This window comes from Camellia sinensis, chromosome 5 (assembly GCF_055761805.1).
Source record: "Camellia sinensis isolate YWXY chromosome 5, ASM5576180v1, whole genome shotgun sequence".
Taxonomy (NCBI): Eukaryota; Viridiplantae; Streptophyta; class Magnoliopsida; order Ericales; family Theaceae; genus Camellia; species Camellia sinensis.
In genome coordinates this window covers 181752926-181779420 of record NC_138965.1, presented here as the reverse complement: position 1 = coordinate 181779420, position 26495 = coordinate 181752926, and the positions used below count along the sequence as shown (strand labels likewise).

At 32.0% G+C, this 26495-nt stretch overlaps 3 protein-coding genes across 5 annotated transcripts; all 3 read right to left on the bottom strand.

Moving 5' to 3' along the window:
* Positions 1 to 303: 303 nt before the first annotated feature.
* On the bottom strand, positions 304 to 699 carry LOC114269902 (uncharacterized). The gene has a single exon (XM_028211274.2). The coding sequence runs from the start codon at positions 697 to 699 to the stop codon at positions 304 to 306; it is 396 nt and encodes a 131-aa protein (XP_028067075.1).
* A 6529-nt stretch (positions 700 to 7228) lies between these two features.
* On the bottom strand, positions 7229 to 11302 carry LOC114269901 (plasmodesmata-located protein 6). 3 transcript variants are annotated; one of them, XR_003631788.2, is made up of 4 exons: positions 10480 to 11302; positions 7834 to 7938; positions 7665 to 7735; positions 7229 to 7577 (listed from the first exon to the last, which is right to left on the bottom strand). XR_003631788.2 is itself a non-coding variant. In XM_028211273.2 (3 exons), the coding sequence occupies exons 1-3, from the start codon at positions 11201 to 11203 to the stop codon at positions 7725 to 7727; spliced, it is 840 nt and encodes a 279-aa protein (XP_028067074.2). In that variant the 5' UTR covers positions 11204 to 11300; the 3' UTR covers positions 7229 to 7724. The 3 variants fall into 3 exon arrangements, 1 of the variants encoding a protein (XP_028067074.2); XR_003631790.2 differs by having other exon boundaries at positions 10430 to 11297; XM_028211273.2 differs by having other exon boundaries at positions 7229 to 7735; positions 10480 to 11300.
* Positions 11303 to 19823: 8521 nt separating this feature from the next.
* LOC114269912 (putative peroxygenase 4) lies at positions 19824 to 23741 on the bottom strand. The gene is made up of 6 exons (XM_082870637.1): positions 23482 to 23741; positions 23272 to 23367; positions 23047 to 23132; positions 20531 to 20625; positions 20312 to 20437; positions 19824 to 20208 (listed from the first exon to the last, which is right to left on the bottom strand). Exons 1-6 carry the CDS (start codon positions 23531 to 23533, stop codon positions 20058 to 20060), a joined length of 606 nt encoding a protein of 201 aa, XP_082726763.1. The 5' UTR covers positions 23534 to 23741; the 3' UTR covers positions 19824 to 20057.
* Positions 23742 to 26495: the final 2754 nt, after the last annotated feature.

The window sequence follows — 26495 nt, the reverse complement described above, 5'->3', positions numbered from 1 at the left end:
TTTCCACACTAGAACCACTCAAAGTCTCATTCATCATTTAAACCCAAAAGCAAAAAAATCTATAATCAAAGCTAGTTTAAAGCATTCGACCAATCCTGACTTTTTAAACACACATCAAATCCAAATACCAAAATATTGCATTGATCCAAATTATCCATACCATCCAGAAACAACCAGGAAGCTAAAAAGCTACAAATTTACCATCTTTAATACCAAGTCTCAAAAAAAAAAAAAAAAAAAAAACATCACGAATCAAGTCGAGTGTAAAAATTCACCTTTTTAACTCGGAGCATGAAATAAAAATCAGTCATGATTCTTCAATCTCTCGATCCTCTGATTCAACTGCTCGATCCGAATAACCAAATGGGTGACGGAGTAGAGGAGCCAGTAGAAGATGAGTGCGCAGGCGATGAGGAGGGCGTTGCGCTGCGACTTCATGATGGATTTCTGGTGGCGCAGGTGTTCGGTTGGGGTGCAGGAATCCGGTGATTCGCAGGAGGGTCTGGTCTCGTACTTCCAGTAGATGTCCATCAGGAGGAAGAGGCAGAAAGGGACGACTGAGAGGAAGGGTTTGAGGAGGTTGCGTGTTACGGCGATTAGACCCTTCCGTAGACGATCGACGCCAGGGAGGGTGAGGAGGAGGACCATGATGGCCTCTGCTCCGGCGGCGTACCCGAGAACTACCCATTCCAACGCCATTTCTCTTGTTTGTGATGAGATTTTGAAACCCTAGATCTGTTTTTCAAGTTTCTGGTAGAAAGAAAGATATTATAGGGGGGTCCTGAGGTTGAGGGGCATCTTTTCTTTTCTTAGCTATGAAGAGAGAGAATATGAATCGGTGATAGGAAAAGGTGGATTGTGACAAGTGGCAGTGTTTCCTTACATGTTAAGATCGAGATGGCATTTTTTGAATTGGGTGGATTGTTTTGTGTGCGTAAGATTTTTTTTTTTAAATCACTTTTTATGATTGAAACAAAAAAATTTAAAAATATTTTGAACCATCCATTTTAAATGAGAGACTTATTCATCAGTTTTATTTCAACACTTATGTTATATGTTAAGTTTTGTGTAATTTTTTATAAAGTTTTAAATTTTATTTAGATGGGAATATATTTTACAAGATTCTATAAGTTGTATATAAATAATATTAACATACTATTATACACTATAATGGCAAAACCGTATATAGGAAATTGAATGTTACCATAGAAAGTAACATTTTCATATTCAATTAAAAAAATCAAAAATCTAATAAGTTTGCAAAACGTAACGTGACACGTTACGTTACGTTTATATAGGTGTCACGTTACGTTTATGTAAGTATCACGTTACGATTATGTAGGTGTCACGTCACGTTACGTTTATGTAATGTCCATCTGATATGGTCACATTACGTTATATTTATGCAAGTGTCACGTTACGTTTCCCAAACTTATCTATGGTAACATTTAATTTCCTATATATATGGTTTTACCATTATTTATGATATTAACAACTAATATTGAGGGTAAATGTGTCAACAAACTTTACACAAGACTTATGGGAACATAAATTTTTTAATAGGATCATATGTAATATAAGTCTTCCTAATTGGACTTATAAATAATTTTCTCAATTTAAATTCTCAAATCAAATTTTAGTTATGTGTCATAAGTTATATCATTTAAAAATTTAACCGAAATATAAAAATTATTTAATAATTGTTTACCATATCATTCAGAATCCATATTAAGAGTTCAAAATTAATGAGTTGTAACATTATTAAAAAATTAGATAAATCATAAATACACTTCTTGAGATTTGTTTAAAATACGAATTTTCTTTTTTAATTTAAAAAATTACAAATATCTCCTTGTCAGAATTTTTTATTTAATAAAATTAATTAAAAAAATAAAATTTCTAACAGTTCACTTATACAATAATAAAATTATTTAAATTATTAATTGAAATAAAATTTTTATATTATTAAAAATTATTAATTAACTTGATAATTTATTAATAAAATGACTTATTTGTTATGAAATTAAAAATCTTATAAAGCATAATATAATTTTTAAAATTACAAAAAATAATTTATAATTTAAATAAATCTCAAAAAGAGGGTGTGTTTGTAATTTTTCTTAAAAAATTCTTTGAAATTCTATTCCCGTGAGGTAATTGATGGCATGAATAGAGAGAGCGTTCCCATGCAATTTATGATTAGGAGAGAAAATGGCATATGATTTTGGGGTCTTTTGGGAAGTATCTTTTTACACAGTTTTTAATTTTTTATTTATTTTGAGTTATATTACCTCTCATATTTTTTATTTATAAAAAGATAAAATAGGTTAAAAAAATCAAAAAATTGACTTTTTACTAATTTTTCAAAATACTCATTTATATTGAGTAATAAAAAATAACAAACAACTTAATGTATTGTAATTAGTATGTGGTACATGTTACATGGTATCTCATGAATATTGAATAATTTTTATTTTTTGGTTTTTGCAATTTTTTTTTTTTTTTTAAATACTCCACTCTACCTAGCATCACCAAGTCACCCTCCTCCCCAATTTTGACCGCCATCCTTTGGGTTAATTTGAGATGTATGTTGGTTTTTTAACTTTTTAATTTTTTGATTATTTTAATTTACAGTTAAAAAGTTTATTTTTTGACTTTTGTGAAAGAAAAAATAAAATAATTATCATTTAGATGTGTCATTTTATCTTATTAAAATAAAAAATATATTTTACCTTTTTATGATTATTTTAATCAAAAAAATCCCGTTTAACTTATGCTAAATGAGGGCTTTGTTTACTCCTCATCTTCTAACATTACTCCTGGCGAAGTTGACAAATTCTTTAAGTATTTTTTTGATAAAAAGCAACTCATTTTGAAAAAAAAAAGCAACTCAATAAGCATAATCACATAAATCATGGCTTTTAGTTAAACTAAGGGCCATTTGGAACATGAATAAAAAATCAAAAGTCAATTTTTAATCCATTTTAGAATAATTAATTTTTAACTATCTTTTCAAAACATCTCTAAAAAAATTCACCTTTAATACTTGTTGCCATGTTGAGGGATATTTGTTTTACAGTGTTCTGATATAATTTTGATTAGCATTGAAGGAGAGAAGATTTTGAGTGCATCAATATTTGAAAAATATGAACACCCAAAAAAGAGACAATGGAAGTCGGCCTATGAAATTTTTTTCATTTTAACTTTTGACCCGACCCACATCTACATAACCCACAATCTAAAATCCCTTTATTGCCCAAAACCCGATCCATCATTTGAAACCCAAAACAAATCTAATTGATCCAGCCCAATAAATTTCTAATTTTACAAGTCCAAATCAACATGGAGCCAGCTGACAACCAACCCAAACGTTGTCCAGTCCAAAAAAAAAAAAAAAAAAAATCTAGATCAAATTAACCTAATAACCCATACTTAACATCATGCCTCATTAATCCACACCCTTAACACATATTAGGTCTAAATATCAAAGGAATCGACCAGGTCAAAACCTTTTGAACAACTCAAACAACTATTCCTAACCTTGAAACCAGCCCATCAAAAACAAAAACAAAAACAAAAACAAAAACAAAAACAAAAAAACAAAAATCAGTCCACCATATCTCAAATTATTTCTCCCTCATCATGGAACAAAATACAGTGAAATTTTCATACTCAAGACGTATCCTTATGCCACACGAAATCGTCTCCATGAGCACCCTAAATCTCACTAACAGGGACGACGGCACGTGAGGTTCAGAAGGATTACGTGCCTTCCTCATTCTTTGAAAAACTATACCTTTGTCTCTAATAAAAAAATTTAATTCAATTTAATCCTTTCAAGTATTTTATATCACTATTTTTTTTTACATTTAAAAAATATATATATATATGTTTGATTTATCGCTTTAAAAGTTTAATTATGCTAAAAAATTTCTTATAAATTTTATATTAGAGAAATATTATATATCGCTGATTTTTTGTCACCATTTTCTACCACCTCTTATATGAATACTCATAATTAATTCATTTGCTTACAAATAATTAGTACATAATTAATGACAACTAATAATATATTGTCATATAATTCAATGATTATATAGTAGGCCCTATATATTAGTTATTCATATTTTTCTTATTTCTTTCTTTATCACTCTCTATCTTTTTGTGTGTGCATCTTGATATTTAGATTGGTTAACCTAAACTTATATTTAAATGTAACTTTTGCATCACACTAAGTTTTAGTTCTGCCATTAAATAAAAATGAAGTTAAATTAGATTATGAATTTTGTTAAAATTTCAATTTAATGGTGTCCATTTTGAGCTAAAAACTTGACTTCACCACTACTCACTGAGGTTGTCTCTGCTCCACCCACAAAGTCTATTATTTCACCTCGTGCACGACTTTGAGACATTGCAACTCTTAGGAGAAAAGTTTGTCATCGGAAGAGAAATGATGGAGAACACATAAGTTAACTAAGAATATAATTCAATGTTTTATTTATTAAAAAATTGAGTTTGTTTAGGATTAGTTTGGTTTTCCTATAAATAAACGTATGTAACTCGATATGAATATTGGATATTAAATAATTGAGATTAAAATATTTTATTTGAAATTGTGATCTTCAATTTCTCAACTTTCGAGCCCTCAAACAAATAAATAAATAAATGACAGGAATTGGTTATCTTAGATTATTTGCCCCAGTTCTCCACTATCCCAACTCACCATTGGATAGCTAGAAGAAGAAAAAGAAAAGAAAAGAAAAGAAAAAGAGATTTAACTGTTTAATTTTTTTAAATCCCTCCAAACTAGTGCAGTATTGCATTATTTGCCCCAATCCAAAAGACAAGAAGAAAAATACAAGGCATGTGAACTATACTAGTCTTTGTCATTTTATTGATGTTGATTGCCACTATCTTTGCTTTACCTCTAGTAAACTATATGTATCCATGCAACACCAAAAACAAGGACTATCACAACCACCTTTTTGTACCTTTTAAATATATATATATATATATATATATATATTCCAGACTATAATTCAATGTTGAGTGCACCAAATGCCTACCTTTTAATGCATGGGACACCAACTTTCAATTTGCAGGTAGATCAACTTGGATGAGTTTGGGGGGCGCTGTTTCTTAGTCACTATCATTCTATTCCTCACAAAAGCATTTATTGAATGCATGGGCTTCGACCCAGTTGAGGCAGTGACACATGCACATAAGAGCACCCCCTGCCATTATTTAGGTTCAAAGTATACTGTATTGTTTGGTATAATTTATCTGAACTACTAATAACTTATTTTTTTTTTAGTATTTAAGTCAAACTGTTTCCTACAACTTCTATTTTTAGCTTAATTGACATAAATAACTTAAATAAATTGAAAAAAGTCGATTATCTAAAACTTAAGAGAAAAGTTTTTTCGACTTCAATTTTCTTAACTTATAATAAGTTGCACTAAACAGGGCTAATGATACAATCTTGTATTAGAATTATTTTGCAAGGGAAGAGAGCAATGAGATTCATCTCTGAATTTACTTTCTTCTTTTATTCACTGTTTATACTGTGTGAAAATGAAAAACATTATTATAAGTTCACATCTAGTGGATTATTATAAACAAATTATTTGAACTTGAGGGCAGTCACTTTGTGTAAATTATGTCAAATGTTAGATATGTACTCAATCTATTTCTCCCAAACCCCAATCAAATATATATATATATATATATTTTTTTTTAATTTATCTGAGTTTATAGCTGAAAATGAGTATGCAAACTTTGATTAAGGAAATTGCAAAGGACCAATTCTAAGGGTTTGAAAATACTAGCATAGCCAGTCTTTGTAATGTGGAAGGGTAAGTCCATGAGAATGAGGCAGAATTATTTCAGATGTGTGCATATCAAAAGCAAAATATGTTCTTGAAAATATGCCAACAAAATTCTCAATTTTTTATTTTTTATTTCTTGATCATCTTTCTAATTTGTCATGCCTCTCGTCACTTTTTTTACATCATGCATGTCCCCCTCTTACATGGCCATGATATCTATAGCTTTTTTGTTTTGTTAAGGAATATAAAAAGCTTATCAGACATTAATTAGTGACTATAATAATGATATATATTCCATTGTGCATGGGTTCCCACTTCAATAAATCATTTATATTTGAGTAATGCTACACAAACATAAAACTTATATATATAATCAATACAAGATTGCATGATCATGACACGTATTGATGTTATCACTTAAACTAAAAGGCTAATCAAACTGATTTAGTTTAAAAATTCCTCCTGTAAGGATTTATTTTTCGTATATATATATATATATAGAGAGAGAGAGAGAGAGGGTTAAGCATGATTATGAAAAGGATTAAAGTAAGCTAACAACACACCTTACTGAAAACTAATGGAATATATAATGGATGAAAGAGAAGATTCTACATACTTGATAATCATATCCCACTAGTGTCATGGTTTCATTGTTTAAGTCACGAATCCATATTTAATACTCAACATTGCTTTCAAATGATAACAAACAGTAGAGGGAATATACTGTCTCAATCATAACAATAACAATAAGTAAGCATGACAACAAAACAAAAAAAAAAATAAACAATTTTGTTTATCCCTGGTTTATTGACTCAATAATTGTGTTTGGAGAAATTCACATGTTCTTATAGGTAACTAACCCTTTTTTGCTTCAACAGCAAGATATACTCTAAAATCCAAATTCCTCTGTTTGTTTGAAAATGGCTTATCCTTGGGTTAAATGGTGATGACTAATCCAATTTCATGGGCTTAGTTAATCCTTCCCTTCTGAAAGTTGGAAAGGCACCAACTATCTACATGTTTCTAGCTGGATGCTCAATGGATTGACTCTGAATATGGTAGCATGTGACCTTATATAGACAATTTATCTAAATTCGAAACCTTGAAAGCAAAATGAATAAGCTTGATATTTATTGCACATTGTCAAATAAGTTTATTGTTGAATTTGATATATCGTTCTCAAATTATAGAATCAAATTGGAATGAATTAACATTACAAACAAGCTTAGCATCACAAATATGAAGTAAAAGGTAAACACTGAAGAGGTCAAGCCGGTGGGCCAATAATTATGGGCTCTCTCTCAAAAGTCTTAAGTTTCATTTCTATTTTCTCATAAGGTATCACTTTAAGATTTATATATGATAATTATTTGATTTATATAGAACGAGAATTACATGTATTTGAGAAGTAACATAAATTAAAATGAAAAACAAGAACAATTATGTTTTACAAATTAAAATGTATTATAGGTTTTTTGCACTTGCAAAAAAGTAATCAACAGTGACATCTATATCAATGCAGCTATATACAAGAGCACTTCTACAAAAGCATTGACAATTATTCAAATAATAATAAGCATATGAGAGCTTACTTTATTAAGTGGATGTGAAGATTGTGGAATCTTGAGGCTTCTTCATCACTTATTTATTCAACTTTCTTTTCACTTGTTTCAAGGAAGGAAACTGCTTGAATACTCATATCTCTATCTTCCCTTTTAGGATTTTTCTTTAGAGGAAATATGAAGGAGCCTTCACAAAGACAATGAAGAGAGAAAGGGTGGGGACCATGAAAGAAAAAAGCAAGTTAAAGAACAAAGAAAGAAAAGCAATTTGTACCAGAGGAGGTAGGAAAGAGAAAAGAGAACATCTTTGTGGCATATATCCTCAAGATGTAACTTATTTACCACCTGCAATGAAGAGAAAACATAAACAATATTCTATTGTTTCAATGACTTCTATGGTGTACAAAACAAGAAAATAATGAAGAAAATAACAATACGCTTACTTTCTAGTAGTTTGCTGAAGATTGATAGAAAAACAATGAGCACTGCAACACCAGCTATGAGTCCAATGAGGATTGCCAGTGTTTTCTCAATCTCATCATTAGACCCTACATTCAGAATTTTTCAATTATAATTAAAGAACTTTTAGTCTTATATTCAAGCATTAATAAAATTAATCGATTGATATAGATTTGCTTCCATTGCACTTATAATGTGTTTAAGATTGGAGCTTGTACACTTGAACATTTCTTTTTGTTTTTTTTTTTTTTTTTTCTCTTATATGGTTGAATATTTATTTTCATAAACTTTCATTGATGCATGTATGCATATGTTCTTGAGCCTCTCATTTTGTTATGAAAAATGCATATCATTAGGCTAACTTATTTTCTAGCTTGCAAGTTAAGTTAATTTGATTAAAAAATGTGAAGCGTATTTACTGATGTTACAGTGATATACTTGCAATTATAACTTGTAAAAATGGATAAGTAGTGGTAGAGTCAGAATTTTGACTTAGAAAAATAATAATAAAATAAAATGTTATGCTTACGATATTGTCCCCTTGTCATGCTTCATCACTTACGGTAACTATGACATCGACTTAAACTGTAATTGTCGATCCCAAAGGAAAAACAAGTATTTTATTAAGAGATTTCATAAAAGAACAAGCAAACATTTTTGTACATACTTGAGCACATAATTTCACACGGGAAGAAAAAAAAATTATCAAGAAGAATAAATTAACAAACATTATAAAAAAAAATACAAAATAAACATTTAAAAGGTGGACTTAATACATAATACATAAAAGTTTGTCGTAAAATAAACATTTAAAAGGAACAAATTATATGAATTTCTTAAATAAAAAAAATAGAAGTATATATAGAATTTAGAGGGGGACAAACTGAACAACTATTTTACAGACACATAATAAAACATAAATTTATTGAAGTTGAAGAGGGATATATGCCTCTCTTGGGTCAAGCTCCCTTAGGCGCATCATTTTGTATAATCCTTTTAGTGCAGTTTTTTTTTTTTTTGGTTCCATTTTCAATAGCTACAATGATATGATTTCCTCAAAATCTTGATTAAGAATTGGGTGAAAGAAAATGAGAGGCATTTCAAGACTAAAATCAAACAGTGTTCAAGCACATCCCAATGGCATTGGATTCTTTGATTCCCACGGTAGCATGTATATCAGTGTGGGGCCTTGTTTGGCTTAGTGACCAGCCAAAAGTAAAGTTCTTAAAAGGAAGTTTTTCCTTTTGACATAAGCTTGGTTTGGGAAGTAGGTTGGCTTTTTGGCTTTTTTGGCTATTTTAGCCTGGGTTAAAAAGCTTAGTTTGGGAAGGGCTTTTTGGCTTTTTGGCTTTTTTGACTTTTTTTGTGAGAGAAGAATGTAATGATTATAGGTTGGATGTGATGTTTTGTTTATTATGGCTAAAATAGCCTATTTTGTTTTTTGTGGCTAAAATAGCCAAAAAAAACCTGAAAATCAACTTGCCAAACAGAGGCATAGTAAACTATTAACTACTTTGACAATTTAAAATGTATTTAAATATCGTATGATTAAGCATAAGATCATCCCTGAACAAATTCCAACTATGTAATTAATTGCATCAACCAAGATGCTTTTTATGTTTCTCTTTCAGATGTTTGTATATGCTTAGCAATAAGATTAAGATATGTAGGACAGAACATTTTTCGTTATATTAGTGACACTAGAATTAAAAAGTTTTTATCTTATAATATCTCTAAGTTATGTTATATATAGAGAAAAATAGAATAATATGATTGAACTTAGTACATTCATTTGAAAACATCCATTATTTGAGATGGGTTTTAATTTTAAAAATGTCAACATTATATTGTTTTAAAAGTATTTTCCATATAATTAAAAGACTTTTCTTAATATCTCATATGGATCCATGGCATGAATCCAATAATACAGTGTTAGTTTTAACATTAAATAATATTTCATGTAATAAATCACATCGATGCACAACCACCAATCAACTACTATAATTCACTGGATAAACCAAGAGAGAGAAGTAGTATAACTAAATATTATTATGCAAAATCTTGAGAACTATGGAAATATTGATATGGAAAAGTTTATTTAGAAAGATATATAGCATCTATAATTATCATGTCAATTTCAATTTTAAAATTCTCTTAACTATTTTTAAAATTAAAATAATAATATGTTATTGTGACTCTTTTATAACTATTGATCATGAAATAATATCTTCTATTAATTTGTGTAATGGAGAAATTTTGCATCTTGAAAAAACAAAAAACCATAAATAAATAAATAAAAGTAATTTGGTCATATTTTTACATCCAAAAGCAAACTTCTTAAACACGTGTCTTCTACAACATCCACACTCTAAATCACACAAGAAAATTTTACAAAAAAAAACACCTTCTCAATTACATCAAATTTACCAAAATCACCATGCAGATGGTTGCATTAATTCACAAATCACATGGAGAAAAAGGTAAATTCAAAGTGATTGAAGTGGATAAAAGTAATTTTAATTTTTTTCACTTAAATTAAATTTTCATTAATAATGACCAAATTGACACAACACCACTAACCACAAGCCACCAACATCCGCGGTAGTGATGGTGGTGGAGCAACCCCTTACCGCTCTTGGACGAGACCCCACGCTCCGAGTACCGCGCGTAGCACTTCCCCAAAAACATATCACCCCAAGCCGCGGACCCACACTCGCTTTTCAACCGTCCGATCGCCTCCGATAGACAATCCTGACACTCGCTCAGATCCAAATCCTGTACACACTGCGCCACACCCTGTACATTCCCGGACCCACCTACCCGAAAAAACTGCCCCGCAGCCGCTAGATAATCCATCACAGCATCACGACGAGTCAACGCCTCGGAATCATACCCAATCGACGGCCCACATTTCTTCAACACCACAGCCTTGTCCTCGACACCCAAAAAGGAAATATTATCGTACTTCACGAAACACCCTTCTAGCTGCAACGCGCCACCCGTTGAGTCAAAACAGAGGTTGCCGAGTTGACTCACTGAGCGGGCGACGCAGTCGCGGCAGTCGGAGTTTCGGAGGTCGCCGCGGCATTGGAAGAGGCCGTAAACGACATCGGTTGGGGCGGAGCCTGGGACGGAGATCTTGAATTTGTTGGAGGTGGCGAAGGAGGCTGAGTTAACCAGGGAAGTGAGTAGTGAGTTGACGTTGGACTCGTAGGGTGTGCCTTCGGTGTATTTGAGCTGAGAACAACCACCGTATATGAAGGATTCTATGGCCGAGGTTGATGGTTGTGTGAGAATTGAGGTGGTGAGGAAGAAAGTCATGAGAGAGGAGAGAGAAAGAGCTTGAATGGACATGTTTTTTTGCTTTGCTCTGCTTGAGTTGGAGAGAGAGACAGAGTTGTGGGATGTGAAAGAGAATTGGAGGAGTTTATTTTGATGGAATATAATAGTGATCGTTTGGAACACCTTAAAAAGCAGGTTTTTTATTTTTATTTTTGATATTTTTTAAAATTTATATTAATTTTTTTACTTTTTCAATTTATCTTGTGTAAACAAATTAAAAAGTAAAAATATTTTTAAAAATTCTATAAAAAAGTTTAAAGAGTTTACTATTTTTTTTATTTTTTTATTTTTTTGTCTTTTCCGATTTATTTTTGAAATGTTTTAATTTTTTGATTTGTCTTGACAAGTTAAATCTAGCAGGCTAATTTTTTGATTTTTTTTTTTAAATTCACTAAAGATAAAAATAAGCTAAAAAAATATCAAATAAGAAAATTCTAAACATCCAATTGTATAAAAAATGTTTGAGACACTTGTATTACCCCTACAAATCATCCCTTATGATGTATCTAACAAGTGTCTAATTTTAATTTATTAAACATTTCATCATATAAAATCTAATCTCAATGTCACTTCGTTCAAAGAGATAGTTGTCACGATTCAAACCTACCCCTACAAGTTTAGCGTCGTAATCGGCCAGTAATCTAAGATTACCAAAGGCTTGTTTTATAGTAATACAGTAAACAGGGCTGGCGAAAGCCAATAAAGAATATAATGTATCGCTCAATGAGTTGTGAGAACTTAAATAAACTAAACAAACTCTTATATTAAGTCCATGTCAATACATATTTACAAAACATAACATAACTTAGGGTATTAAATCCCATTATCAAAAGTCATAAACAAAAATTTCATGACCTTAGTTCCCATTTATAGATGGACGAATTTTGAACCACCCAAAAGCCTTAACACATAACGGTTTGGAATCTCGCAATGAGGCACGGTAGTTGGCCTGACAAAACAAGGTTTAGGTCGACGCCACTAAGTCCGATCCGGTGCTTGATCGCCTACATAGATATAATAAATAATGAGTTAGAACCCAATGAATAACAACTATTTAAAGGGGTTATGAATGATATTCTTACAGTAATTGAAACAGTCAATTTCATCACTAAATCATTTTCTCAATCAGTATCACATAACATATCAGTCATTCTGAATCATAGCAATCATACGTGGTACATCCAATAGCAGAACAATATAGTAGGTCTTAAAGACCGAATTAGTCATGTATAATGGCCATCAACACAGTAAATAGTAGTTCCAAATATTGGAAGTGACAAAGATCTCTGTAATTGTAACAATAGCAGTAATAGTTGTTATGGATGCCACGAATACGATTCATAAAATAGGGCAATCATTCATTTAGTAAAAGAACCATTTCAGAAATAGTGCAATTTATTAATTATAAAATAATTATAATTGAACATAGTTTTACGACGTTGTTACTTACAGTTGGCTCCCTAAAACACGTGACTAAGATGCGGCATCCAACCTACATAACCAAATTCAAGCACAACAACTCAAATTTACATTCAATTCGTTCAGTCGGTCATATAACTATTCGATGTTTATTCATTCGGTTAGTCTTATCCGTTCTTTATTCTCTTTTATGTCCATGAAATGCCATGAAATGCATATGAACGTAAAATGCATGCGGAAACCATACTAACGGAGGCCCGGAAGTTGGAAAAATGAAGCGAAAATGAAACTGGGACTAACTTGAAAACCGCACATACAGGGGCACTGGCTACATGTGCGGAACTACCACCGCACGTGCGCCCTATACGTGCAATTAAAGCAGTGTGCATGCTCATTTCTGTCATGTTTTCGCACGTGTGGGGCTCCAGGCTGCACGTTCAGTGCTGGGTAATGTTGAGTTCAAAAATTGCTCTTGTTTTTGGACATCCCTTTCTTCAAAATCTAACTTCATTTTCACATAATTCAACCCAAATATCCATAAAAATAACCTTGAACTTGAATTTCTAATCATCAAACACAAATCACTACTTTAAAAACAAACTCAATTAGTGTAGACACCCAATTTTTGACCACCTTCAAGACTTGGACGCGACTGATGGTTTTGGAAGTTGGGCAGTGCAAAGGTTTAATTTCTTCGGCAAGGAGAGAGAGTCGAATCTCAACTTCATACCCTTTTTTGGACCAAAACGATCTTGATCAAAAGATTTTAGTCTTAAAACCCTCTCTTTCAAAACGTTTTTGAAATAAAATTTTTACGATGTTCCGAGGCTCGCATTTTGTCAAATGTTGCGCTTTTCGGTAAACCGAGCAAGGACAAAGTGGAAATGAATGAAAGAGAGATAAAATCTTTGAAAAATCTTTCAAAACACCTTACTTAGGGGTTTGGAGTTGAAGAAAAGAGGAGAAGAGGGAAGAAATCCAGTTGGGGGAGAAAATGGGCATGAACCGTTAAGAAAAAGACAAGCAGCCCTCGCCGAATCGGGCCTATTCATTTGCATACTTGGAATCAAGCTATGAGGCCACCACCGTTGGAAATAAGACTTCCAGAGCTTCATTTTTCACTCAAGAATCTCCTAAAGCCAATTCTGGGCGGGGGAGATATGGTTGATTGAAGTAGGGCATCACTCCGGTTGGACCGAATCTGCGCGGCTTCACCAAAACAGACATAACTTTTTCCACAGGAGGCATTTTAATGCAAGGTTTGCGCCATTGGAAATATAACTTCTGGGGCTTCAATTTGGACACTTTAACGGCCACCATTGGACTTCCCTATCACTGGACGACCCCCTTTCTCTCCGGTAGACCCATTTTTTGTCCTGAAAAGTAGCAGGCCGGCCAGAAAAGGTGGCAGGCCGACCACCTACCTGGTTGGATGACCATTTTGGCCCTTTTGAGCTGGCTGGCCATGATCCCCTCCCCAAGTGTTTTCCAGGTGTGCAATTTGTTTTCCTCCAGACCCTATACCCGATGGTCTTTCCTTTAAGGGGGAAATTTGAATTGGTTTTCCCCCCCATTTTTCCCCCCTTTCCTCCACTCCTTTCCCTATAAAACCAGCACCCTCAGCTGCATTTTAGGGGTGAAAAAAAATTCATTTTGGAGCTTTGCATTAAAAACCTCCCTCTCTCTACTTCAACCCTCCAAAACCCTAAGGTTCTTGCACCTTTTACACACCACCTCCAAGCCTACTACCTCCATACTCCATTCCAGCAACTTGAGGCTATTTTTTAGAGCTTAGGAGCACCATTTCTTGGTCCAAGATCTGCTGGTCCATTGGTCTACAAGGGTGAGTCCCATTTTCCCTCTTTTGTGCCTTATTTTGCTTTGTATCTAAGCCACACTTCCTTGCATTTTTGGGCTCCAACCAAAATTGTAAATAGTCATATTTTGAGCCCCTTTTCATGTTTTATTAAGGGTCTTTCTCTGTTTGAGGCCAGCAGCTATCACTTGCTTCTTTATCTCTCTTTTAGGCCAATTTTTGCATAGTATTTTAGGCCTATTTGTGAGCTGTTTTGGACTTTGCTATAAGCTGTAAAATATCTTGTTTTGAGCCCCTATTCAACATTGTTGAAGGGCTCTCCTCTGTTTGAGGCCTCCTGCTATCACTTGCTTCTTTATCTCTCTTTTAGACCAATTTTTGCATAGTATTTTAGGCCTATTTGTGAGCTGTTTAGGACCTTTCCATAAGCTGTGAAATATCTTTTTTTGAGCCCCTCTTCAACTTTGTTGAAGGGCTCTCCTCTGTTTGAGAACAGAAGTTGTCACTTGTCTCTTTACCCCTCTTTTAGGCCTTTTCTTGCATGATAGTTTGGCCTTATTTGTGATTATTTTCGTGGCTTGATGTAAACTGTAAAGTGCCCTGTTTTGAGCCCCTATTCAACTTTGTTGAAGGGCTCTTTGCCATTCGGGGCCAGATTCTGTCCCTTTGTGTTTAATCTCTATTTTATGGCCATTTTTGCATGATAGATTAGCCCTATTTGTGTTCATTTTTTAGGCTTGTTATAAACTGGAAATATGTATGTTTTGGGACTTTCTTGCATCTGTCTTCTTGCTACATGATCAAATAATGCATGTTTTGTATAGCTATAGGTCAATGCATGTGCCTAGTTTTGTGTTTCGGGACCATTCCATGCATCGGGTGCCATGTTTCTATGTTTCGGGGCTGTTTTGTATCATATTTCAGCACTGAAATTTGCATGCTTGTATGCCATATTCCATGCCTTGCCATGCCTTGTTAGAGTTGCATGTTATGCCTAGGATCGGTTCTCGGTTTACGTGCGTGCGTGCACGCATTTCGAGAGTCTCATTTTCACCTCATGGCTACTGATGTGAGTGTGGCTGAGGTCCACTTATGTTGGTGTAAGTCCATCATGCATTGTGGATGTCATTTCATTTCATAGCATTGTGTATGCTAGGTTGTATGATAGTGCATTGCGTATGCCATGTTACCTCGTGCATCGTGTATGCCATTTCATAGCATTGTGCATGCTAGGTTGTATGTTAGTTGCATTCATGCATGTCATGCATATTGCATTGTGCTTGGGATAGGAGTTAGCCCGAGCACGGGAAACGAGGGACGTTTCGTACTTCGAGTGACGGAACGTGTCTCAATTCCCAGTCACTGACACTCTGGATTTTCCATGATGGAGTTTAGGTCTTGTTGTATTTACATGTGCATTCATTTCATATTGAGTCGTGCAATTCGACTCCTCGTCCTCCCGGGGCGTTCGGGGACGTCTACAATTAGCTAATTCAAAATCAAATTCTTTGGGGGGAAAAAAATGTAGGATTATGCATTATTAATTTAAGAGCTTCAACTTAAACCCTTCTATAGAAATTCCTTTGAAATCTTGAGAGGCCATGCGAGAATTTAAGTGTATGAAAACAAATTTCCATGAAATCATGCCATGCATCTTGAGAGGCCATGTGTTCAATTCATCCCTTTTGAACACATGTGGTTTCATAACACCATTTTACACCCTAAAACTCCTAATTATGCATGATCTCCTCTTTAATTCAACTCAAATTCTAAAGGATTATGGGTTTAATGTCTCAAATTCATGAAATAAGGAAAGAATTCCTGCCTTAGGTAATCAAATTGTTGAAGATTATTTGGTTCATTTCCTTCCTCTTCTTTTCTTCTTATTTGGTGAGCTCCCTAGAGTTTTCTCTCCTTCTCTCAACTTTTGTCTCCAGCATTCTCCACTATCTCTCTCTCTCTTTTCTCTTATTATTTGATGAATAGCTTAGGAAATATAATTAAGCTCTAATCTTCCTAAACCTTAATTAATTATGAGGTTAAATTAAATTTAAAACAAATTCATCCAAATTAAATTAATCCTCATCATAGCCTAATTAATTCTAAACTAGACTAAACTTAATTATACTAATGTGGATTAGGCACTAATTACTTATCCACTGAGTCAGACAGATTCATTTCATATCTACACATATTTATTCAGAAGAACACATTGCATCTGGCATATGGCAATTAATTAACACATAAACACATTATCAACATTAATCACATAATTAGCTTAATTAATTAAGGAGGTGATTGTCACAATAGCATTGTTGCAATTGTTAGTAGGTGTAAAATAGTGAGACCCACTATTTTGAGTAGGGTCGTTATATTTTCTAATATGAAATATATTTGGATTAATCATATTTTATGTATGAAAAATATGTTAAAAATAGTTCTTAGGATTGTATTAGTATTAAAAATTAGATATTTTAAATATCAAAAAATTATATTTAAAAATATGAAAATTATATTATAATTATAAATATTTTAATATTTTATATTTTTTAAAAATTATCTTTATCATTGTCATTAATATGTGAACAAATCCATTTCCCAATTATTTGAGTTGCTTGGTAAAAGAGTTTACGTAAGGGAGTAAAACTCCATATACACGTGCGAAAAGTTGACATGTTACAGTGGCCATGATTATGTAACCAATTTTTACAAGTGAGATTTTATTACGAATAAAATATAAATTTTGATTAATTTAAAGTGCAAACTTCACTTTTCTCCTTATGATTTTGGCAATTTACAGATTATTCCCTGACTTTTGAATATTACTACATAACTCTCCTGTGATCGATGGAGTAATATGCACAGTTAACACCGTTAATGACAGACGTAAAAAGACTAATTTATCCTTGTATATATAACCCTTACAGTGAAGTAAAAATCAAATGAAAGAAGAAAGAGAGAGCAAGATCACAAAAGTCCCTCTCTTACATGCTATGCTTTTTTGTAAGAGTTACAAAATCATTCTGCTTTTAGATCACAAAAGTCCTAAAAATCATCACATCAATTTACACAAAATCATCAATTTAGAGAGAGAAACATAGAAAGATAGAGCAAGATCCAGAAAAAAGAAGGAAGAAATGGAGAAAAGAAGGAAAATCATCTCATATGTGTATATGTATATATAGGATCTCATATGTATATATATATATATATAAAAAGAGAGCAAAATCATCAAACAAAAGTCCTCCTCTCATATGTATATATGTATATATATAATCTTCTTTGATTTCAATGAAGATCTAGAAAAAAGAAGGAAGAAATGGAGTAAGTTGGCAAACTTTCTAGTGGAATACAATGTATATAATTTGTGGCTATATATATGTATACATGTATATATATATAATCTTCTTTGATTTCACTGAAAATCCAACTGACTTACTTCTTCCATGCTCCACCACTGCCACCGGTGTTGCCGCCGTTGCCATCGGCTTCCCATTTTCTTCGATTGAAGATGAAACCCAGTAAGAAGATGAAGAGGATGAGGAAGTGATGAAACCCAGTAAACTTTCTATTTTTTGGTGTTCATGAATTATGATTGTAGTTTAGGTTTTGAAATAAAATTGAATTGCTTATTTGGGGTTTTGGTCTAAATTTTATGATTTCTTTATTTGATGAATATAAATATAAAAGCATCACAAGAGAGGATGATGAAGATGAAGAAAATCAAAATTAAAACCATTAACGGTGATAGGTGATGATTTTGAAATCAAAATAAAAATCATTCTATTTTTATTTTTTAATACCAGCCCCAGAACAAAATCAAAATCATCACATTTCCAGATCTGATGATGAAGGAAATAATATGAGGATATTCTTTGGAAATTGATGACGAAGATAAGGGCATTTTGGTCTTTTCATTGTGAGGGAACATCACCAGTTCATGCCCACTTGCACCACACTCGCGTGCACTATGCAGCCGGTTAGAATACACAGAAAAGGTAACGATGCACATTACTCCATCAACCACAGGGGGTTATGTAGTGATATTCGAAAGTCAGGGGATAATCCGCATATGACCTAAACCATAGGAGGGTAAAGTGAAGTTTGCCCTAATTTAAATTAACAGAATTTATAATTTTAAATAGAAACAATGCATTGTTTAAGTAATGAATTCAATGTTTTAGACTAATTAAATTTACAGCAGTGATTTAGACCCCCTCAAACTTCAACCCCCACCACCCCCACACACACGTGGCAGGTGGTGATTGGAGGAGGAGAAAAAAAAGAAAAAGAAAAAGAAAAAGTGACCAATCAAAAAAGAAATGGGGTCACAAGGGGGTGGGGGAAAGGGGATCCTCATCTTTATTGTTAAATTTTATGTTTGCTTCATGTATTGTCCGTACAACTATGTAATCAAGAGGATGATAATATTTTTTTTTTTTTTTTTTTTTTTTTTTTTTTTTTTTTTTTGGGCCTTTTCCCATTGTAAAGGATGGTAAATGGTTGATAGATTGGCATTTTTGCCATGCCTTCCCTGGATTGGTCACGGAAGTTGGTTAATAGATTGGCTCTGATATTAAATAATACAAATTTTTTTTATAATAATAGAATAAAATTAGAAGAAAGGGATTAGAAGGTTACACTTACAAGGAGAAAATCTCATATTGGTTCAATTCATTATTTATTCATTTTTAGGATAAATAATGTCACTATCTTAATATCTATACATTGCATACAACCACATAATTGGCGAACATATGAAAAATGCAACTTAAAAATACCCACACCCATCCCAAGTGCACCATGCTAGTTTGAAATCTCAACGGGTTGCCTTCCAATTTTGCTCATTCATATACTAAGCCTCTTTGTCAAAATATCATACGACAAACATTAATCAATCACTTTTTTTCTTATCTATTCAATTGAAAAAAATCTTTTCGAACACACTAATTTTTTTCACTTTATAAAAAAATTTAAAAAACATTAAAAAAATCAATCCAATCTAACCTTGAACTTTCCAAATTGCTTTCACCAGGTACCCCAAGTTATAACAAATGCCACATTTTTCACTTTACTGGTCCCAAGCTAATCTGCATGCTTCATGGGTATTGCAATACACAAAGGCCATGTTTGTTTGGGCGGACTGGATTAGCATTCCCAAGACTCATAGTCCTAGGATTACGAATCCGTTAGATTATGTATCCTATCTTAACTAATAGTCAAGTTTAAAATAATTAATCCGTACTTCAATTGTTTAACCAAACATCGGATTAATAATTTTATTGGACTATTAGTCCAATCCCAAGCTCATGTCCACCCAAACAAACATAACCAAAAGGAATAACATAAATCGATCAACCATATCTTTCCTTTAAATATACAAAAAAATGCTTCAACTATCATTAATGTATGATTTCCCTTGATTAACAGCAAAAAAAAAAACACTATTTTACACACTCCATGCAAACTAGAATATATAGGCCTACAATCAAGACCATCCAAGCTGCAGAACCAACAGAACAGATAAATTAACCATTTATTTTTTTATATCAAACTACACAGGAATAAAATAAAATAAAAAAAGTATGAAATTTGAAGCAAGGAGTCAATTATCACTAGGTTTTGGTTAATTCACGCTTGTTTCCTAGATGAAGCTTTCTCCTTTGCCATCTGTTCAAACAGGCTTCCATCATAAACGGCTCGGATTGTCTCTTTTTGCAGTAAACCATTCTTGTCCTTGCAAAGGACATATAAGATCTTCCACTCCGTATAGCTTGCAAGCCTGTAATTCATCACAACATTTTCCATCGTGTTAGACATGCTCTAATAATGAAAATTTAACCATAATTAAATTTCTTTGATTTTCAATATGAAAAATAACGAACCATCCTTTGTGGTCCTTTGGGACCCTGTTTGCCTTTTGCATTCCCATTAATTCATCTGATGTTAAGGCATTTGCATTTTTACGTGCGTGCTTGCTGAAAATCTCCTCAAACTTTGAAGGAACAAACCTTTTAGAAATGAAAAAAGATAAGATAAAACTAAAAGATGCAATAAAACTGAGTACAATTCTAAATTCAGTGCTTGGGCCAGTGGATGTGTACCTTCCTTCTGTGTCATAGACACCAGAGTCACTTCCATGCTTGGCTTTGTGGATGTTTTTTACCTCAATTGGGAAGAGTAGAGAAGGGAATTTACCCTGCACCACACATTAATTTACTTCATCAACTCTAAAGGGTCTTTATCTATCTCTCTATTATTTGATCCTTGTTGATGTAATTGTCACTGTGATCAGCAGCTCAAGCCATGATTAGTATAAAAAATGATTATGAAATATGGAATGTAACAAAAAATCAACTACCCACATTACCATCATGTTAAGCCTGGCTGTAGCTCAACACTATGTTTGGAAAGTGAAGAAAAATTCATGACTTCCCCTTGTTTGGGTGTTTAACAAGTAGGAGGGGAAAGGATTGGGAGGGACTGTCAAATCCCTACGACTACAATTTTTGTTCACCTCCAAAATTGGGAGGTTTTGGAGGGGCCAATTTTGCCTCTACTTCTAACTAAAAGTGAGTTCCAACCATACCCTCTTCGATTCATTTAGATTCTGTGTAGATCATAGATTTGAGTAAAAATTTGGGTAAAGATTTGAAAGGGGAAAGGCAAGGGGATGGAGAAAAAATTTACCATATATTTCATACACATTTTTCTTTCATTTTCTAAATTCCTACACAAATTTATGATCCAAACACAACTTTCAGAATAAAATAATTGTCCCTCCATTTCATTCCATTCTCTTTCCCTTCTTTTTGAAAAAATATTACTCATCTTCGCCTTCTCCCTCCATTTATTATCCAAACAAAAGGTTGTAGCCCTTCCCACCCGTTCCCCCTCCCCCTCCCCCTCCCACCCGTTATGCCTTCAACTGAAAATCATGTTATTCACTTCATAATAATCATATTAACAACAAGAGTAAATATCAACTGTCAAGAGCATTGACCCAAAAAGGCTTCAACAAGTCAGCACATGGTTTTTTTCTTAAATGAAAGTTAACATTACTGGGTCAATCTAGTATTCTTTAGTAAAGCAAAACTTAAGGTACTTAGACAAGTAAAAAACATTAAAGCAGGGATTCAATGTCTGTGTGTTTGCGCTAGAGGGAATTTGACCCAGATTTTTAAAATTTGCTAGATCAATTAAATTAGTTTGCAATAGAGCAAAACTTCAGGAAAGGCTTGTCAAGTTGAGTAGACATGAATAGAACAAAACTATAAGTGGCACAAATTGAAAACAATTAGAATCTGACTGTTAGTCTTGAATGAAATGTTTCAATTAAACAAGGAATAAATCACAAATCTACAAACCTAACAATTTTTTGTGTCATCCGTCAAATTTGGTCTAGTTTTTGGTAAAATATCCAAATCATTCGACAACTATATTTTCTTCTATATATTAACATAATATGATCAAATTTCTGTCTAATAATATACTGTTTACTTGTGCATTTCTTGTGCCATGAAATTCATAGGTTTTTCATCTCCACATGTCACATAAAAGCCACTCTACTTCAGCAAGTTGATCATTTTGATCATCCTCCTATATTTATTAGGTCTTGAGTCTCTATCAACGAAGTCAACCAATTGATGGATGATGACCAAGAACCATCCAATAGAACGTTATCTAGCTAGTGCAGACAAGATTGATCATACAATGCTCTTTCATTGTCCAAATGAAAAAAATCTCCAATTTGATGGTTTTTACAAAACAAACAGTAGTTTGAATTGGTCCACTAATCTTGGGGACTATTGAAATCAACCGATGGCGCCGACTGCAATATTAGTTTTATCCGAGGAAGCAGTATGTGTGTTGACTGCATATTCCCATAAAAAAAGCTTTGTTTTAATGTATAATATTCAAACTAGGTAATACTACCATCAACATAGTCGTCGTCATGGTTGTTATTGTTTTTATTATTTTTTTCATGTGATCACATGCTTACATTTTGTTTGTTTTCGGCTCGCAAAGACTTTGATAAAAATTAATTAAAAATAATGAATTAAAACAAAATAACAACACATTTCAGATAATTCATTTATCATAAATTCATGATTAATGTAACAACCACAATTCTTTGTACCCAAAAGAAAAAAGGACAAATTATACTATATTTTGACTCTTTTATTTTAGTACTTATAATTTCAATTGATTTGATTTTAATTTTACTTTTATAATTTTAAATCAATTTGGTCCAATTGATTACAATTGTTAGCTCTTTTAATAGAAAATGCACACGGAAGTGGCATGTGTCATGCTTTTGTAAATAAAATTGTAAACTTGTTCAAAGTTAACTTTAACCAAAAACATTAATCAGCATTATTAATTAGACCAACACCAAATCAAAGAATAATAGTTAAAATTGAACTAATTAAAACTAAAACCACGTGAGAAGCAAAATGCAAGGAGATATAATTTACCAAAAAAAAAAGACTGAATTATAATTTATGCCAAAAGAGAATGATCAAGAAACAGGCAAACCCAGAAAATAGGATGCATCAATCCACATATGTATGTATACAAATGTATAGACACGGAGAGAGAGAGAGAGGAGGGAAATTACAGAACGAGTTTTGTGACTGAGTCCGGCGTTAATAAAAATGGAAGCAAAGGTGGATAAGAAAATGCCACACCCAATTGCACGAAAACCTGGTAAAGAGAAGAAAAAAAAAATTAAAATTCAATAACTATTTCCGAGAAATATATAAATGAAATAAATTTTCTTGTTCAAGAGATTCATTTTTGAATAAAGTAATATAAAAGAAGAGAGAAGAGAGTGAGAGAGAACCTTGAAAAGTTTCCCAAGGATAAATAACTCCGTCTTTGTTCCGATCGAAGAAATTAACATGTTTTTGCAGAGCGTTCTCATCATTACCATCCAACCCTATACATAATTATTAAACGAACATAACCCAGAATAAAAACCAGACCAAACAGTTGCTATTTTTGGGGAATTGAGACATATAGATCAATATAATGGGTTTGAAGAGTTTCATACCGTCATCGTACTGAATCCTGTTTGGGGAAGCTTTTGAATCTGACAAAGCCATTATTACATATATACCTTTCTTTATACCAAAGTTAGAGAGAGAGAGAGAGAGAGAGAGAGTGAATGATTTGTGATGGGTTATAAAAAGGAGTGGAAATTGTTCGGATAAGAGGGAGAAAAAGAATCTTCATGCTTGACACTCAAACAATGGTCGGTACAAAAACATAAACAAACATAGATTCAGACCTTGCACATACACATACGCGAGATAGTTTTATAAGTTCAAAAATATGATAATTTATCTTACAATTATGTAGTAATAAAATTATTGATAAAAATATATCATCTATGAAATTAAAAAATTAAAAGAACAAAATATAACTTTTAAAATTATAAAGAATAATTCGTATTTTAAATAAATATTAAAAGATGTATTTTTAATGAGTGGTGTTATTAGCCTTCGTGAATTATTTTGGATCTTTTTTTTCTTTGAACCCTTATTTATAAATTTTAAAGCCCTCAAAAAAAAAATTCTCTCCAAATAATATCAAAATTATCCTTCTAAAAACATTTCACCTATTGAATGTACACCCCCCACACCCTGAAAAAATTCATCTTCCAAAAACTCTAACAAAACCCACCAAGAAGAAGAAGAGCCAATGTGATTACTATCTCTACTGCCTCATCCACCATTATCACAGTTGGTATGCTCTCTCTCTCTCTCTATATATATATATATATATAATTTCTTAGTTTTTTTGTAATAATTTCTTCTCTTACAAAAAAAAATTATAATAATTGGTTTTGTTGGTAGATATTATAAAATTGTGAGTTCAACAGAGAACTATCCAACAATATTATCAAAGTTGCGTGATGAATGAATAGCTTTTGAACCTGATAATGGGTTTGGGCTACTTTCGATAACATCTGCAATTGTTAAAAATTTTAAGCATTTAACATGTTAAGAAATTTTCATGTTCGGACCTACATTCTCGAACATTACTTATTTGTTCGGGAATGCCATCCCAAACAAATAAGTAATGTTCGGGCATGTATTCCCGAACTTAAAAAAATGAAAATTTCTGCTAACGTTAACAATTTTGACCGTTCAATGTGTTAAAAAATTTTCATGTTTGGACCTGTATTCCTGAACATTACTTATTTGTTCGGGAACGCCATCCCAAATAAATAAGTAATGTTTGATCTTGTATTTCGCCAAAATGTTGCCACTGTTACCGCCAAAATATTGTCATTGCCGGAGAAGTGTAGGTAATCAAATGGTATCCGTTGTTTTTCAATTGACGGCATTAATTTTACATAATTATGGCATTAATTTCACATTGGGAAAGTTCTATTTGGTCGGCAACTTAATGCATTTTGGCATTTGCCAAAAATAAAAACATAATTCCTCAATAATAAATAATTAAATAAATAAAATTAAGCATTAGTCAGGTATGAAGTTTTGGTGTTTGTGCTAATTTTACATTGGAAAGTTCTATTTCTTCAGCAACATAATGCAATTTGGCATTTGCCAAAAAATAGAAAAGTTATACCCAAAATAGGTACTAGGCAAGTATGATGTTTTGGTGTTGCTGTTTTAATTAATAATAAAACTATTGTTCATATTAGTTTAAGAAGAATGATTATATATATATATATTAGACAACATTTTTAATGTAGATAGACGTTAGAATTAGGTCCAAATAAATAATTTTGAAAATTAAAATGAAAAAATTAAAACTTAATGAACTAAAATAATAAGAAACACATTCTGTAAGAACTAAAATTATCTTTTATCATAAATCTATACCTCCTTTCTTCCCAACCAACCCAGCCCTTTTTTGACTGTTACGTTAAGCAAGCCTCTTTGTTCTGTCTGGAAGCTAATCCACCTCAATACAATATTACAATGATATGGACTAGGGTAAAACTTGCCACATCACATGCAAATTAAAAGAGAGAGCAACACACAAGACATATACAAATGCACATAGATTCAGACCTTGCACATACACATACGCGATACTGGCTACCGGCAACACTACCTCTGTATGTATACACGTGCTACGAGGGGACGGGTTTGGAGCGGATTTGTAATTCTATCTCTTTTGTTTAGTGTAGGAAGCTGGTTGGGATCGGGTGAGATAGTTTTGTAAGTTCAAAAATATGATAATTTATTTTATAATTATATAATAATAAAATTATTGATAAAAATATATCATCTGTTATGAAATTAAAAAATTAAGAGAACAGAATATGACTTTAAAAATTATAAAAATAATTCGTATTTTAAATAAATATTAGGAGATGTATTTTTAATGAGTGATGTTTCAACTTCTATTTTTATTCAACTTTAATTTTTATTTTTATTTAATTTTTATTTTTAATTTTATTGAACTTGCGTTTTTATTAAACTTTCATTTTTATTCAACTTCCAAATAAAGCGTTAAAGTATCAGTGGTTTCTTGAATCAACTTACATTTTTATTCAACTTTCATTTTTATTCCAATTCCATTTTTATTCAATTTCAAAATAAAGCGTTCAACTTGCGTTTTTATTGAACTTCCAATTTTATTCAATTTCCAGTTTTATTTTTATTCAACTTTCAAATAGAGCGTTAAAATATCAGTAGTTTCTTGAATCAACTTGCGTTTTTATTAAACTTTTATTTTTACTTTTATTCAACTTCTATTTTTAATTTTATTCAACTTCCATTTTTATTTAACTTTCAAATAAAACATTAAGGTATAGTAGTTTCTTGAATCAACTTTCATTTTTATTCAATTTCTATTTTTATTTTTATTCAACTTCCATTTTTAATTTTATTCAACTTCCATTTTTATTCAACTTCAATTTTATTTTTATTCAACTTCCATTTTTAATTTTATTGAACTTGCGTTTTTATTAAATTTTCATTTTTATTCAACTTCCAAATAAAGCGAAGTATCAGTGGTTTCTTGAAACAACTTACATTTTTATTCAACTTCCATTTTTATTCCAATTCCATATTTATTCAATTTCAA